This window comes from Scyliorhinus torazame, chromosome 5 (genome assembly GCF_047496885.1).
Source record: "Scyliorhinus torazame isolate Kashiwa2021f chromosome 5, sScyTor2.1, whole genome shotgun sequence".
Classification (NCBI taxonomy): domain Eukaryota; kingdom Metazoa; phylum Chordata; class Chondrichthyes; order Carcharhiniformes; family Scyliorhinidae; genus Scyliorhinus; species Scyliorhinus torazame.
The window spans coordinates 128,536,783-128,551,764 of record NC_092711.1 but is presented as its reverse complement, the minus strand read 5'-3'; the positions used below and the strand labels follow the sequence as shown (position 1 = coordinate 128,551,764).

The 14,982-nt window shown below is 49.6% G+C and overlaps 1 protein-coding gene across 1 annotated transcript in view; it reads right to left on the bottom strand.

Moving 5' to 3' along the window:
* Window positions 1–14,236, bottom strand: part of LOC140419720 (immunoglobulin mu heavy chain-like) — a 52,016-nt gene extending 37,780 nt beyond the window's left edge. The window contains exons 1-3 of the mRNA XM_072503657.1: window positions 14,130–14,236; window positions 13,721–14,013; window positions 6,104–6,158 (exon numbers count right to left, since the gene is read on the bottom strand). Coding sequence (XP_072359758.1) covers window positions 6,104–6,158; window positions 13,721–14,013; window positions 14,130–14,175 — 394 coding nt within the window. The 5' untranslated portion in view covers window positions 14,176–14,236. The remainder of the gene's footprint in view (window positions 1–6,103; window positions 6,159–13,720; window positions 14,014–14,129) is intronic.
* Window positions 14,237–14,982: the final 746 nt, after the last annotated feature.

Genomic DNA, 14,982 nt, shown 5'->3' with positions numbered 1-14,982 from the left:
GATCCCTATCCCTTTGCAGCCTCCTTCACAACTGAGTTTCCCACCTATCTTTGTATCATCAGCAAATTTAGCCTCCAAACTTTTGAATCCTTCATCCAAGTCATTGATATAAATTGTAAAAAGCTGAGTCTCAGCACTGATCCCTGTGGCACATCACTCGCCCAGCCGGAAGTGACCCATTTATGCCCATTTCCTGTCAGCCAGCCGTGCCAATATGTTACCCCTTCACAATGACCTTTGATGTGGCTCCTTATCAAATGCCTTCTTGAAATGGAAGTACAGTACATCCACCGGTTCCCCTTTACCCACAACACAGGGTAATCGTTCAAGGAACTCCAATAAATTGGGTAAAGATGATTCTCTCTCACAAAACCATATTGACTCTGCCTGATTCTGTTGAATTTTGCTACCTGCTCTGATATAACATCTTTAATAGTAACTTCGAACATTTTCCCGATGACAGATGTGAAGATAAGTGGGCTGTAGTTTCCTGCTTTCTGCCTCCCTCTCTCTTTAAACAAAGGAGTTACATTTGTTATTTTCCAATCTAATAGAACCTTCCCCAAATATCTGAAATTTTGGATAATTAAAACCAGCCCATCAACTATCTCACCAGCCACTTCTTTTAAGAGCCCAGGATGATATCCATCAGGATCTGGGGACTGGTCAGCTGACAGCTCCATCAATCTGCTCAGTGCCACTTCCCTGGTGATTATAATTTTACTGAGTTCCTCCCTCCTTTCCACTTCCTGCCTTACAGCTGCTTCTGGAAGGTTATTTGTGTCTTCCACAGTGAAGACCGATTCAAACTTCCTCTTCAATTCATCTGCCATCTCCTTATTTTCCTTATTAACTCCTCAGATTCAATCTCTATAGGACCAATGATCATTCTGTTAACACCTTTCCTTTTTACATATCAATACAAACTTTTACTATCTGTCTCATATTTCCAGCAATCTTTCTCTTGTATTTTACTTCTTCCTTCCTGATCAATCTTTTTGTTATTCTTTACTGTTTTTAATATTCTGTCCAATCTTCTGACCTCCCACCCATCCGTGAGCAAGTATCTGCATTTTCTCAAAATTTGATATTGTCTCGGAGTGTTTGATGGGGACAATGCAGATGAAGATTTATTTTGTATCTAACCCCGTGCTGTATCTGTGCTGGGAGTGTTTGATAGGGGCAATGTAGAGGAGCTTTACTCTGTATCTAACCCCGTGCTGTACCTGTCCTGGGAGTGTTAGATAGGGACAGTGTAGAGGGAGCTTTACTCTGTATCTAACCCCGTGCTGTACCTGTCCTGGGAGTGTTTGATGGGGACAGTGTAGAGGGAGCTTTACTCTGTATCTAACCCCGTGCTGTACCTGTCCTGGGAGAGTTTGATGGGGACAGTGTAGAGGGAGCTTTACTCTGTATCTAACCCCGTGCTGTACCTGTCCTGGGAGTGTTTGATGGGGAGAGTGTAGAGGGAGCTTTACGCTGTATCTAACCCCGTGCTGTACTGTCCTGGGAGTGTTTGATGGGGACAGTGTAGAGGGAGCTTTACTCTGTATCTAACCCCGTGCTGTATCTGTCCTGAGAGTGTTTGATGGGGACAATGAGTAGGGAAGTTTCCAAATTAATGGCATTGGAGATGATCCAGCTCAGAAGGAGCCATTCAGTCCATTGTCCCTCTATCTGTTCTCTCGTGGAGATAACCAGTTAATCTCACTCCATTGCTGTTTACCAATAGACCTCAAAACTGCTTTGGAGCCAAAGATTCACTGCAGCACAGAAAGAGGTAATTTGGCCCATCAAACCCATGCCAGCCCTCGAGCGAACAATCCAACCTGTCCCTTCCCCCTCTCCATCCCAGTCGCTCTGTCAATAAATTTCCCTCAGTGATCATCCAATCCCTGCTGAAATTATTATCTCTGTTTCTTTTTTGGCAGCAAGTTCCTGGAACTTAGTTCAAGGAGGGGAGGAAAAGCAACTTGCTTGTCAATTGAGTGAAACAATGAAGGAATGAGGGTTGTGGAGATTTTCCTTCAATTGTTTTTCCAATTCCTTTTTGGAAGTTCCTGTGGAATCTGCTTCTTCCTCCACTTCAAAAAGCGTTTTCCAGATCACAGGAACTCCCGACGTAAATGATGCTCCATTAAATTTTAGAATTGTTTCTGAAAAACTGCCCACCACTGTTATCAGGCTGACTGGTCAGTAATTTGTGAAATAAATCTGCTGTTAATTTACTCTCTTATATCCTGCAGCTACTTTCTCAATGTCATTCACAACTTCCAAACCCTCTTCTTCCCTGAGGAAAACAACTTAAACTGTCCTTAATCCTAACTAATGAATCCTGAGGTATGGTTAATACGGCACTGTGCCATCATGGTTAGCACTGCTAAATTGCCCCTTAGTGTCCAAAGGTTAGGTGGGGTTACGGGGATAGGGCGGAGGATTAGGCAGGATGCTCCTTCTCCAAGGCCATTTACTCTGTATCTAACACCGTGCTGTACCTGTCTGGGGAGTGGTTGATGGGGACAGTGTAGAGGGAGCTTTACTCTGTATCTAACCCCGTGCTGTACCTGTCCTGGGAGTGGTTGATGGGGACAGTGTAGAGGGAGGCTTGGTGCAGTCCCGATGGGCTGAATGGCCTTCTGCGCTGTAGGGATTCTATCATCTGTCCAATGCTGACTAGGCTACTGGACTGTACTGTACTGGGCCTCACACAGTCCGACACCGACATCCTACTCACTGCTCACATTGAACTGATCCTTTCAACATCTTTCCAGAATTGTTCAAGCTTTACCCTGATTGATAGGTGGTCGGACTATTCGAGTAAACATGTTGGACAGAGAGAGAAGGAGTGAGAAAGAGGATTAAGGAAGAGAGAGCAGGGAAAAAAAAGAAATGAAGACATAATGGGAGAGCAAAAGTTTAAAAACGGAAGATATGAAGAAAGAAAGATAAGAAAGAAGGAAGAAAGGTGACTGAAAGAGAAGAAGAAAAGAAATGATGAAACGAAGGGGAACCCAGTGAGTAAATTCAGACAAGATGCTGAACAATAACCACGGCAAAAAAACAAAAATGCTGAAAGTGATCGGGATTAAGAAATGTTTGTCCAGTTTTCAACATGGCAGCACGGTAGCATTGTGGATAGCACAATTGCTTCACAGCTCCAGGGTCCCAGGTTCAATTCCGGCTTGGGTCACTGTCTGTGCGGAGTCTGCACTTCCTCCCCGTGTGTGCGTGGGTTTCCTCCGGGTGCTCCGGTTTCCTCCCACAGTCCAAAGATGTGCGGGTTAGGTGGATTGGCCATGATAAATTGCCCTTAGTGTCCAAAGTTTCCCTTAGTGTTGGGTGGGGTTACTGGGTTATGGGGATAGGGTGGAGGTGTTGACCGTGGGTAGGGTGCTCTTTCCAAGAGCCAGTGCAGACTCGATGGGCCGAATGGCCTCCTTCTGCACTGTAAATTCTATGATATTCTATGATCTTTCTGCTGAGGAGGAAGGTGAATTGGGACCGCATAGACTGAGGTATTTTATTCCAGTTCAATAAACCCCTCACTCAGTGTTTGTGCCCAGTGATGTTCCCATCGCACAGTCCGTATTAGAATCAAACACTCCAGGCTCGACGTTCATCTAGGGCAGTGACACATCCTCCCTTTAAGTTCCTGACTTCCGGCTATTTCTGGGATATTACTTCTATCCCGAAGCGTGAAGATCGGTGCAAAATACCTGTTCAATTCATCTGCCAGCTCCTTGTTTGCCATTATTAACTCACCAAACTCACTCTCTTTCGGACCAATACTCACTTTGTTAACTCTTTTCTGTTTTATACATCTAAAGAACCCTTACTATCTGTTTCTAAATTTCTAGCTAGCTTTCTCTCATGCTCTAATTTTTCTCTCCTTATTAATCTTCCAATCATTCAATGCTGGTTTTTCTATTGTATCCAATCTCCTGACCTGTCACCCACCATGACAGAATGATATTCTTTTCCGTTGAGTTTTAATCTATCTTTATCGTCTCTCGTTAACCGAGGATGGTGGGCCTTCCCTTTAGAGATTTCTCTTTCTCGTTGCAATGTACTTATTCTGTGTTATTCTGAAATATCCCTGTAAATATCAGTCATTGCTTCTCTGTTGAACCATCCCTCAGCCTAGTTCCCCAGCTCACTTCAGCCAGCTCTGCTTTCCTGCCCACATAACTGCTCTTATTTCAGTTTTAAACACTAATCTTGGACCCGCATTTCTCTCCCTCAAACTGAATGTAAAATCAATCATGTTATGATCACTGCTGCCGAGGGGTGCCTTCACTATGAGATCATTAATTACTCCCATCTCATTGTACAATACCAGGTCTAGTAAAGCCTGCTCTCTGGTTAGCTCCAGAACGTTCTGTTCGAAGGAACTATCTCGAAAACATTCTGTGAACTCCTCATCTCGGCTCCCTTTGCCCATCTGACTTTCCCAGTCTGTGTGTAGATTAAAATGTCGATGATTATCTCCGTACCTATCTGACAAGTTGCCGTTATTTCTTTCTTTATCCATCATCCTAACAGTGGGTACTGGTGGGGGGGCCAATATCACCCCCACAAGAGACTTCTTACCTTTATCATCCCTCATCTTTACCCAAACCACTTCTATATCTGGGTCACCTGAACTTCATTCATCTCGATTGTGCTAAAATGTTTACTGTGTGCTTTTTGCAAAGTTCATCGACAGAAGTAAATTGAAAAGTTCATCCGGGGGACATATTGAAGCCAACGTTGGACTTTTGTTCATTAAGTTAACAACATTTTTGAAACAAGAAATAAATTTTGATATCAAATGCAGAAAACTAGTTTCTGAACAGCACCCAGGAGAATTTCAGCGACTGAACCCTGAATGGACCCTTTAGAAGGATGTTGTTAACAAGACGCTGAACTTTAATTTGGGAAACTGGACTGGCGGAAATTCTCCGGCCGTTGTGATTCACTGTTCCCTCCGGCAGCACATCCCCATCAGCGGGATTCCCGGCGGCGCGGGGTGGCTTCAATGGGAAATTCATTGACAAGCGGCGGGAAGAGAGAATCCCGCTGCCAGCGAGCAGCGTGCCGCTGGGAAACAGGCAGCTGGGGAATCGGAGAATCCAGCTCACGGTCTCCATTAAAAGGAGCGAGCACAACACCGAATGTTACATCTTGTTCCACTAATAGTGGAATAAGAAATATTCCTGCCCATTGTACTTACACGCAGAGTGATATTTAATTATTGAGTCAAATAATCCAATAATTGTAAACATTGAACAAAAAAATCTGATACCAATAAATTAGCAATTAACAGATCCATTACTGTCATTCCCAGGAAAATATTCAACCACACAGAAACCCTTCCAGTTCCCAACCCTCGAGTGTGGGTTCAGTTTGAGCTGAGATCTCAGAGGCGAGAGATGATTTAAACTCTATCGAGAGCTCCGGCATCACAGAGAGTTAAACAGTTATTGTCAAAGTGCTAATGAAATCCTGCCTCAATAATACACAATCTTATTCCACCTGCCGTCTGTTGCCTGTCCGTCCGGATTCTCACCCTGTGTGAACCATTTTCCCACCGGGATCACTAAACTGTCAAGTGAAACATGGAACGTATCCCGTTTACACCCAAAAACTGTTCCAGCAATGTTAGAACTGAAATAAATACAATGTGAAGCAACTGTGACACCAACTATTACATCAAAGCACAACTGGATGATATATTTTAATTTAGAACAAATTTCTAATCCACCCGCAAATATCCTGAAATCCAAAATCACCAAACCTGCCCCAACTTTAAGTTTCCTGAAAACTATCATCTGAATCAAGCAGAACACATGAAACAGATCCTGAATCTTTATTAGATTCTGGGAATCAATTCTGTGGAGTTAAATCTTAACCTTTGAGAGTAAATCCAGTTTATCAGATTTCTATTCTCGACTCTACAGAAATCCACCTCTCTCAGATAGAATCATCTAAATATCTCACTGTTCCAAATATCTCACTGATTTCAGGTGAATCATACATTGCACTTGAATTCTTAAGTTCACTAATATCACAAATTACAGAAAATAAATATTCGGTAAGGAAGGAATTGAGAAGTTTGACTTACCTGAAGTCACTTTCACCAAGGTTCCACTCCCCCAGTAGTCAAAATAGTCACTGTGCTCCGTCTGCTCATTCACCCCATACAATAACTGAACTTGTCCACGATATGTAATAATCTCAGGGTAATGTAAATATAAACCGGGTTTTAACCTGGAGCAGCAGTTTCCTGTATTTTGATCTGGAATTCCCTCCTAACCCTTTTCCAAATGTATGAATAAATGAAGTATTTTTGCAGTTTTCCTGTCTGCAGACACCAGCTCCTGCACAATACCGACAATCAGAATCACCTCCTTTTTGTCCTTTATTTCCCCAGAAATCGACATTTCCCTCCAACAATCCGGGTCGGTGTTCAGATATTGCACTCTGGGAAACATGAATGTGGAATCCATGGACACAGACTCTGATACACACGGTCATTTGTGGTGGGGGAGTTTGTGTCAAGCTCTCTATCGCTGTGGCTCCATATCACAGTGCTTCACCCCAGGTCATAAACCGCGGGTATGAGATCCAGCCCAAAATAAAATGTCCCAGACAAGCGTCCAGGAGCTTTATTAACTCCTCAGTCTGTGTTCGGGTGTCTCCCACACACCAGGTGTCAAACTCAGGGGTTTTCAGGACTTTTCAGGAAGATGAGTGAATCCACACGGAGTTTTCATTGTTCTTCATCCACTCGCTGTTCCTCTCTGTTCATTCACAATTCAAATAATATCTTCACAGAAAGTTATTCACACACCCAGATTATTTAATCAGGATCTGATTTATATCCACGGGGCATGAGGTAAAGGTGGTGATATCGCCCAAAGGCTCCAGTTTCAATCACTTTCCTGTGGCAGGTTTTTGAATGGAGGGATCCCGCATCTCTCTCACTGTGCCACCCGTATAGACACTGTGATACACTGCCGTACATTAACCTCCTCCCCTTTCACTGTCACTGAGTCCAGTCACTTCACATTGAAACCACACTGACGCTGCTACAAGGGAGCAATCCTCTTCTCTCATTCACACTCACCATGGTTTGGGCTGTGGTGTTTCAGTGGATCTGTTTCTGGATCAGCGATCTGAAGGTCTGGGTTTAATAATCCAGAGAATCCCTTGTTTATCCCCGCTTTGGGATTTGGGAATTTCACTTCAAACATCCGGGGAAAAGCTGGGATCAGTAAAAGTGACCATGAAGCTGTTGGATGGTCACAACAACCAACAGGTCAAATCCTGAACTTGAGAAAAAAACCTGTCTCGTCTGTCAGTGACTCCAGTCTGGTCTGTCAGTGACTCCAGCCTGGTCTGTGGGTGACTCCAGTCGGGTCTGTGGGTGACTCAGGCCTGGTCTGTGGGTGACTCCAGTCTGGTCTGTGGGTGACTCCAGTCTGGTCTGTGGGTGACTCCAGTCTGGTCTGTGGGTGACTCCAGTCTGGTCTGTGGGTGACTCCAGCCTGGTCTGTGGGTGACTCCAGTCTGGTCTGTGGGTTAATCCAGTCTGGTCTGGGGGTGACTCCAGTCTGGTCTGTGGGTGACTCCAGTCTGGGCTGTGGGTGACTCCAGTCTGGTCTGTGGGTGACTCCAGTCTGGTCTGTGGGTGACTCCAGTCTGGTCTGTGGGTGACTCCAGCCAGGTCTGTCGGTGACTCCAGTCTGGTCTGTGGGTCAATCCAGTCTGGTCTGTGGGTGACTCCAGTCTGGTCTGTCAGTGACTCCAGTCTGGTCTGTGGGTGACTCCAGTGTGGTCTGTGGGTGACTCTAGTCTGGTCTGTGGGTGACTCCAGTCTGGTCTGTCAATGACTCCAGTCTGGTCTGTGGGTGACTCCAGTCTGGTGTGTCGGTGACTCCAATCTGGTCTGTCGGTGACTCAAGTCTGGTGTGTCGGTGACTCCAGTCTGGTCTGTCAGTGACTCCAGTCTGGTCTGTGGGTGACTCCAGTCTGGTCTGTGGGTGACTCCAGTCTGGCCTGTGGGTGACTCCAGTCTGGCCTGTGGGTGACTCCAGTCTGGTCTGTGGGTGACTCCAGTCTGGTCTCTGTGACTCCAGTCTGGTCTCTCGGCGACTCCTGTCTGGTCTCTCGGTGACTCCAGTCTGGTCTGTGGGTGACTCCAGTCTGGTCTGTGGGTGACTCCAGTCTGGTCTGTGGGTGACTCCAGTCTGGTCTGTGGGTGACTCCAGCCAGGTCTGTCGGTGACTCCAGTCTGGTCTGTGGGTGAATCCAGTCTGGTCTGTGGGTGACTCCAGTCTGGTCTGTCAGTGACTCCAGTCTGGTCTGGGGGTGACTCCAGTCTGGTCTGGGGGTGACTCCAGTCTGGTCTGTGGGTGACTCCAGTCTGGTCTGTGGGTGACTCCAGTCTGGTCTGTCAGTGACTCCAGTCTTGTCTGTGGGTGACTCCCGTCTGGTCTGTCAGTGACTCCAGTCTGGTCTGTGGGTGACTCTAGTCTGGTCTGTGGGTGACTCCAGTCTGGTCTGTCAGTGACTCCAGTCTGGTCTGTGGGTGACTCCAGTCTGGTCTGTGGGTGACTCCAGTCTGGTCTGTCGGTGACTCCAGTCTGGTCTGTGGGTGACTCCAATCTGGTCTGTCAGTGACTCGAGTCTGGTCTGCCACTGACTCCAGTCTGGTCTGTGGGTGACTCCAGTCTGGTCTGTGGGTGACTCAAGTCTGGCCTGTGGGTGACTCCAGTCTAGCCTGTGGGTGACTCCAGTCTGGTCTGTGGGTGACTCCAGTCTGGTCTCTCGGTGACTCTAGTCTGGTCTGTGGGTGACTCCAGTCTGGTCTGTGGGTGACTACAGTCTGGTCTGTCAGTGACTCCAGTCTGGTCTGTGGGTGACTCCAGTCTGGTCTGTGGGTGACTCCAGTCTTGTCTGTGGGTGACTCCAGTCTGGTCTGTGGGTGACTCCCGTCTGGTCTGTGGGTGACTCCAGTCTGGTCTGTAGGTGACTCCAGTCTCGTCTGTGGGTGACTCCAGTCTGGTCTGGGTGTGACTCCAGTCGGGTCTGTGGGTGGCTCCAGTCTGGTCTGTGGGTGACTCCAGTCTGGTCTGTCAGTGACTCCAGTCTGGTCTGTGGGTGTCTCCAGTTGGGTCTGTGGGCGACTCCAGTCGGGTCTGTGGGTGACTCCAGTCTGGTCAGTAGGTGACTCCAGTCTGGTCTGTGGGTGACTTTAGTCTGGTCTGTGGGTGACTCCAGTCTGGTCTGTAGGTGACTCCAGTGTGGTCTGTGGGTGACTCCAGTCTGGTCTGTCAGTGACTCCAGTCTGGTCTGTGGGTGACTCCAGTCTGGTCTGTGGGTGACTCCAGTGTGGTCTGTGGGTGACTCCAGTCTGGTCTGTGGGTGACTCCACTCTGGTCTGGGGGTGACTCCAGTCTGGTCTGGGGGTGACTCCAGTCTGGTCTGTGGGTGACTCCAGTCTGGTCTGTGGGTGACTCCAGACTTGTCTGTGGGTGACTCCAGTCTGGTCTGTGAGTGACTCCAGTCTGGTCTGTCAGTGACTCCATTCTGGCCTATCGTTGACTCCAGTCTGGTCTGTGGGTGCTCCAGTCTGGTCTGTGGGTGACTCCAGTCTGGTCTGTCAGTGACTCCAGTCTGGTCTCTCGGTGACTCCAGTCTGGTCTGTGGGTGCTCCAGTCTGGTCTGTGGGTGACTCCAGTCTGGTCTGTCAGTGACTCCAGTCTGGTCTCTCGGTGACTCCAGTCTGGTCTGTGGGTGACTCCAGTCTGGTCTGTGAGTGACTCCAGTCTGGTCTGTGGGTGACTCCAGTCTGGTCTGTCTGTGACTCCAGTCTGGTCTGTCAGTGACTCCAGTCTGGTCTGTGGGTGACTCCAGTCGGGTCTGTGGGTGACTCCAGTCTGGTCTGTGGGTGACTCCAGTCTGGTCTGTCAGTGACTCCAGTCTGGTCTGTGGGTGACTCCAGTCTGGTCTGTGGGTGACTCCAGTCTGGTCTGTCAGTGACTCCAGTCTGGTCTGTAGGTGACTCCAGTCTGGTCTGTCAGTGACTCCAGTCTGGTCTGTGGGTGACTCCAGTCTGGTCTGTCAGTGACTCCAGTCTGGTCTGTCAGTGACTCCAGTCTGGTCTGTAGGTGACTCCAGTCTGGTCTGTGTGTGACTCCAGTCTGGTCTGTAGGTGACTCCAGTCTGGTCTGTCAGTGACTCCAGTCTGGTCTGTGGCTGACTCCAGTCTGGTCTGTAGGTGACTCCAGTCTGGTCTGTGGGTGACTCCAGTCTGGTCTGTGGGTGACTCCAGTCTGGTCTGTGGGTGACTCCAGTCTGGTCTGGTGGTGACTCCAGTCTGGTCTGTCAGTGACTCCAGTCTGGTCTGTCAGTGACTCCTGTCTGGTCTGGGGGTGACTCCAGTCTGGTCTGTGGATGACTCTAGTCTGGTCTGTAGGTTACTCCAGTCTGGTCTGTAGGTGACTCCAGTCTGGTCTGTGGGTGATTCCAGTCTGGTCTGTGAGTGATTCCAGTCTTGTCTGTGGGTGACTCCAGTCTAGTCTGTCAGTGACTCCAGTCTAGTCTGTCAGTGACTCCTGTCTGGTCTGTCAGTGACTCCTGTCTGGTCTGTGGGTGACTCCAGTCTGGTCTGTGGGTGACTCCAGTCTGGTCTGTCGGTGACTCCAGTCTGTTCTGTGGGTGACTCCAGTCTGGTCTGTGGGTGACTCCAGTCTGGTCTGTCAGTGACTCCAGTCAGGTCTGTGGGTGACTCCAGTCAGGTCTGGGGGTGACTCCAGTCTGGTCTGTGGGTGACTCCAGTCTGGTCTGTCGATGACTCCAGTCTGGTCTGTCAGTGACTCCAGTCTGGTCTGTAGGTGACTCCAGTCTGGTCTGTAGGTGACTCCAGTCTGGTCTGTGGGTGATTCCAGTCTGGTCTGTGGGTGATTCCAGTCAAGTCTGTCAGTGACTCCAGTCTAGTCTGTCAGTGACTCCAGTCTGGTCTGTCAGTGACTCCAGTCTGGTCTGTGGGTGACTCCAGTCTGGTCTGTCGGTGACTCCAGTCTGTTCTGTGGGTGACTCCAGTCTGGTCTGGGGGTTACTCCAGTCTGGCCTGTGGGTGACTCCAGTCTGGTCTGTCAGTGACTCCAGTCTGGTCTGTCAGTGACTCCACGCTGGTCTGTGGGTGACTCTAGTCTGGTCTGTAGGTGACTCCAGTCTGGTCTGTGGGTGACTCCAGTCTGGTCTGTCAGTGACTCCAGTCTAGTCTGTCAGTGACTCCAGTCTGGTCTGTGGGTGACTCCAGTCTGGTCTGTCAGTGACTCCAGTCTGGTCTGTGGGTGACTCCAGTCTGGTCTGTCAGTGACTCCAGTCTAGTCTGTCAGTGACGCCAGTCTGGTCTGTGGGTGACTCCAGTCTGGTCTGTCAGTGACTCCAGTCTGGTCTGTGGGTGACTCCAGCCTGGTCTGTTGGTGTCTCCAGTCTGGTCTGTTGGTGTCTCCAGTCTGGTCTGTGGGTGACTCCAGTCTGGTCTGTGGGTGACTCCAGTCTGATCTGTAGGTGACTGCAGTCTGGTCTGTGGGTGACTTCAGTTTGGTCTGTGGGTGACTCCAGTCTGGTCTGTGGGTGACTCCAGTCTGGTGTGTCAGTGACTCCAGTCTGGTCTGTGGGTGACTCCAGTCTGGTCTGTTAGTGACTCCAGTCTGGTCTGTGGGTGACTCCAGTCTGGTCTGGGGGTGACTCCAGTCTGGTCTGTGGGTGACTCCAGTCTGGTCTGTGGGTGACTCCAGTCTGGTCTGTGGGTGACTCCAGTCTGGTCTGGGGGTGACTCCAGTCTGGTCTATGGGTGACTCCAGTCTGATCAGTGAGTGACTCCAGTCTGGTCTGTGGGTGACTCCAATCTGGTCTGGGGGTTACTCCAGACTAGTCTGTGGGTGACTCCAGTCTAGTCTGTGGGTGATTCCAGTCTGGTCTGTGGGTGACTCCAGTCTGGTCTGTGGGTGATTCCAGTCTGGTCTGTGGGTCACTCCAGTCTGGTCTGTCAGTGACTCCAGTCTGGTCTGTGGGTGACTCTAGTCTGGTCTGTGTGTGACTCCAGTCTGGTCTGTAGGTGACTCCAGTCTGGTCTGTGGGTGACTCCAGTCTGGTCTCTCGGCGACTCCTGAATGGTCTCTCGGTGACTCCAGTCTGGTCTGTGGGTGACTCCAGTCTGGTCTGTCAGTGACTCCAGTCTGGTCTGTCAGTGACTCCAGTCTGGTCTGGGGGAGACTCCAGTCTGGTCTGGGGGTGACTCCAGTCTGGTCTGTGGGTGACTCCAGTCTGGTCTGTCAGTGACTCCAGTCTAGTCTTTGGGTGACTCCAGTCTGGTATGTGGGTGACTCCAGTCTGGTCTGTGGGTGTCTTCAGTCTGGTCTGTCGGTGACTCCATTCTAGTCTCTCGGTAACTCCAGTCTGGTCTGTGGGTGACTCCAGTCTGATCTGTGGGTGACTCCAGTCTGATCTGTGGGTGTCTTCAGTCTGGTCTGTCGGTGACTCCATTCTAGTCTCTCGGTAACTCCAGTCTGGTCTGTGGGTGACTCCAGTCTGGTCTGTGGGTGACTCCAGTCTAGTCTGTCAGTGACTCCAGCCTAGTCTGTGGGTGACTCCAGTCTGGTCTGTGAGTGACTCCAGTCTGGTCTGTGAGTGACTCCAGTCTGGTCTGTGGGTGACTCCAGTCTGATCTGTGGGTGACTCCAGTCTGGTCTGTGGGTGACTCCAGTCTGGTCTGTGGGTGACTCCAGTCTGGTCTGTGGGTGACTCCAGTCTGGTCTGTGGGTGACTCCAGTCTGGTCTGCGGGTGACTCCAGTCTGGTCTGTCAGTGACTCCAGTCTGGTCTGTGGGTGACTCCAGCCTGGTCTGTCAGTGACTCCGGTCTGGATTGTGGGTGACTCCAGTCTGGTCTGGGGGTGACTCCAGTCTGGTCTGGGGGTGACTCCAATCCGTTGACTCTTACCTGCCCTCTGAAGGGGTCAGTCAGCCTCTCAGTTACCATCACCTTTTCAGGGTTACGAGGATTCGAGTACAAATGTCCGTCTGGACAGTGATGTCTTCAATCTGCAGCTGTTCCTCTCTGTTATTCCCCATTTCAAATAATATCTTCACAGAAAGTTCTTCACACACCCAGATTATTTAATCAGGATCTGATTTATATCCACGGGGCATGAGGTAAAGGTGGTGATATCGCCCAAAGGCTCCAGTTTCAATCACTTTCCTGTGGCAGGTTTTTGAATGGAGGGATCCCCCATCTCTCTCACTGTGCCACCCATATAGACACTGTGATACACTGCCGTACATTAACCTCCTCCCCTTTCACTGTCACTGAGTCCAGTCACTTCACATTGAAGCCACACTGACGCTGCTACAAGGGAGCAATCCTCTTCTCTCATTCACACTCCCCATGGTTTGGGCTGTGGTGTTTGGCTGAACATCGATATCTTTCAGACCAGGCTCCTGCCAGACCGCAGGGTTCCCATCACATCACCAGCTCAGGAATCGCCAGCCAATAACCACATTCCCATTCCCAGGGGCGGCAGATCCCAGCTCAGTCAGGATGGGAATGAAGCTGTGCTGATAACTGAGGGTGAGCGATCATTCCTCCCCTTTCACTCATTCCACTGGCTGCAGATTGTCTCACTGAGTTTTTATACCAGTCCAGCCCTGCTTCCTCTCACTGTGTACACAGTAATAGATGGCCGTGTCGTTCACTCTCAGATTGGAGATTTGTAAATACACAATGCTGTTCTCCCTGGAAATGTCAAAATGACCTTGAACTCCAGTCGCATAGCGCTTGTTCCCATCAGGAGCAATGCGTGTTAACCATTCAAGTCCTTTCCCAGGGACCTGTTTCACCCAGTGCATGTAGGCGCTGTTGATATCGTACCCACTCAATGTACAGGACAGTTTGACAGACTCCCCTGGCTTTTTCACAACTGACTCGGGCTGTTGGTTCACCACGACAGCGGACCAGACACCTGTTATAAAAGAGAAAAAGAGAATTCACTTCAATAACCCGTTGGATAAACAGAGGGTGAAAGAGTCTCTGAATAACCAGCCTCTCTGTGTGGGGGTGAAGCCCCGGAACTCTCACCTGTCACACACAGCAGAAGCACACAGAGATAAGGAGCGATGCCCATCGTCCTGGGGATTCAGACACAGACTCAGACACTCCAGAGATCGGCTGCTTCACAGTGGCTTGGTTTGGAGCTGGAGTGGGTGCTGTTTAAATAGGGAAGTGGAGTGAGTGGGGGTCCCACAGTCTAAACAGCAGCTCCACCCACTGAAAGCAGCACAGCTTCCTGTCCCCGCCCCCAGCACACATTTCAATCTGCGACAAGTTATTTACTGAAACAACAGGAGGCAGATCAGCAAAAATAATAATCAGATATCTCCCTGGGAGAGAGGGGACTGAGAGACACCAGTCAGTGTACAGATATCTCCCTGAGAGAGAGGGGACTGAGAGACACCAGTCAGTGTACAGATATCTCCCTGAGAGAGAGGGGACTGAGACACTCCAGTCAGTGTACAGATATCTCCCTGAGAGAGAGGGGAGGATGAGAGACACCAGTCAGTGTACAGATATCTCCCTGAGAGAGAGAGGGGACTGAGAGACTCCAGTCAGTGTACAGATATCTCCCTGAGAGAGAGAGGACTGAGAGACACCAGTCAGTGTACAGATATCTCCCTGATAGAGAGGGGACTGAGAGACACCAGTCAGTGTAGAGATATCACCCTGAGAGAGAGGGGACTGAGAGACACCAGTCAGTGTACAGATATCTCCCTGAGAGAGAGGGGACTGAGAGACACCAGTCAGTGTACAGATATCTCCCTGAGAGAGAGGGGACTGACAGACTCCAGTCAGTGCACAGATATCTCTCTGAGAGAGAGGGGACTGAGAGACACCAGTTAGTGTATAGATATCTCCCTGAGAGAGAGGGGACTGA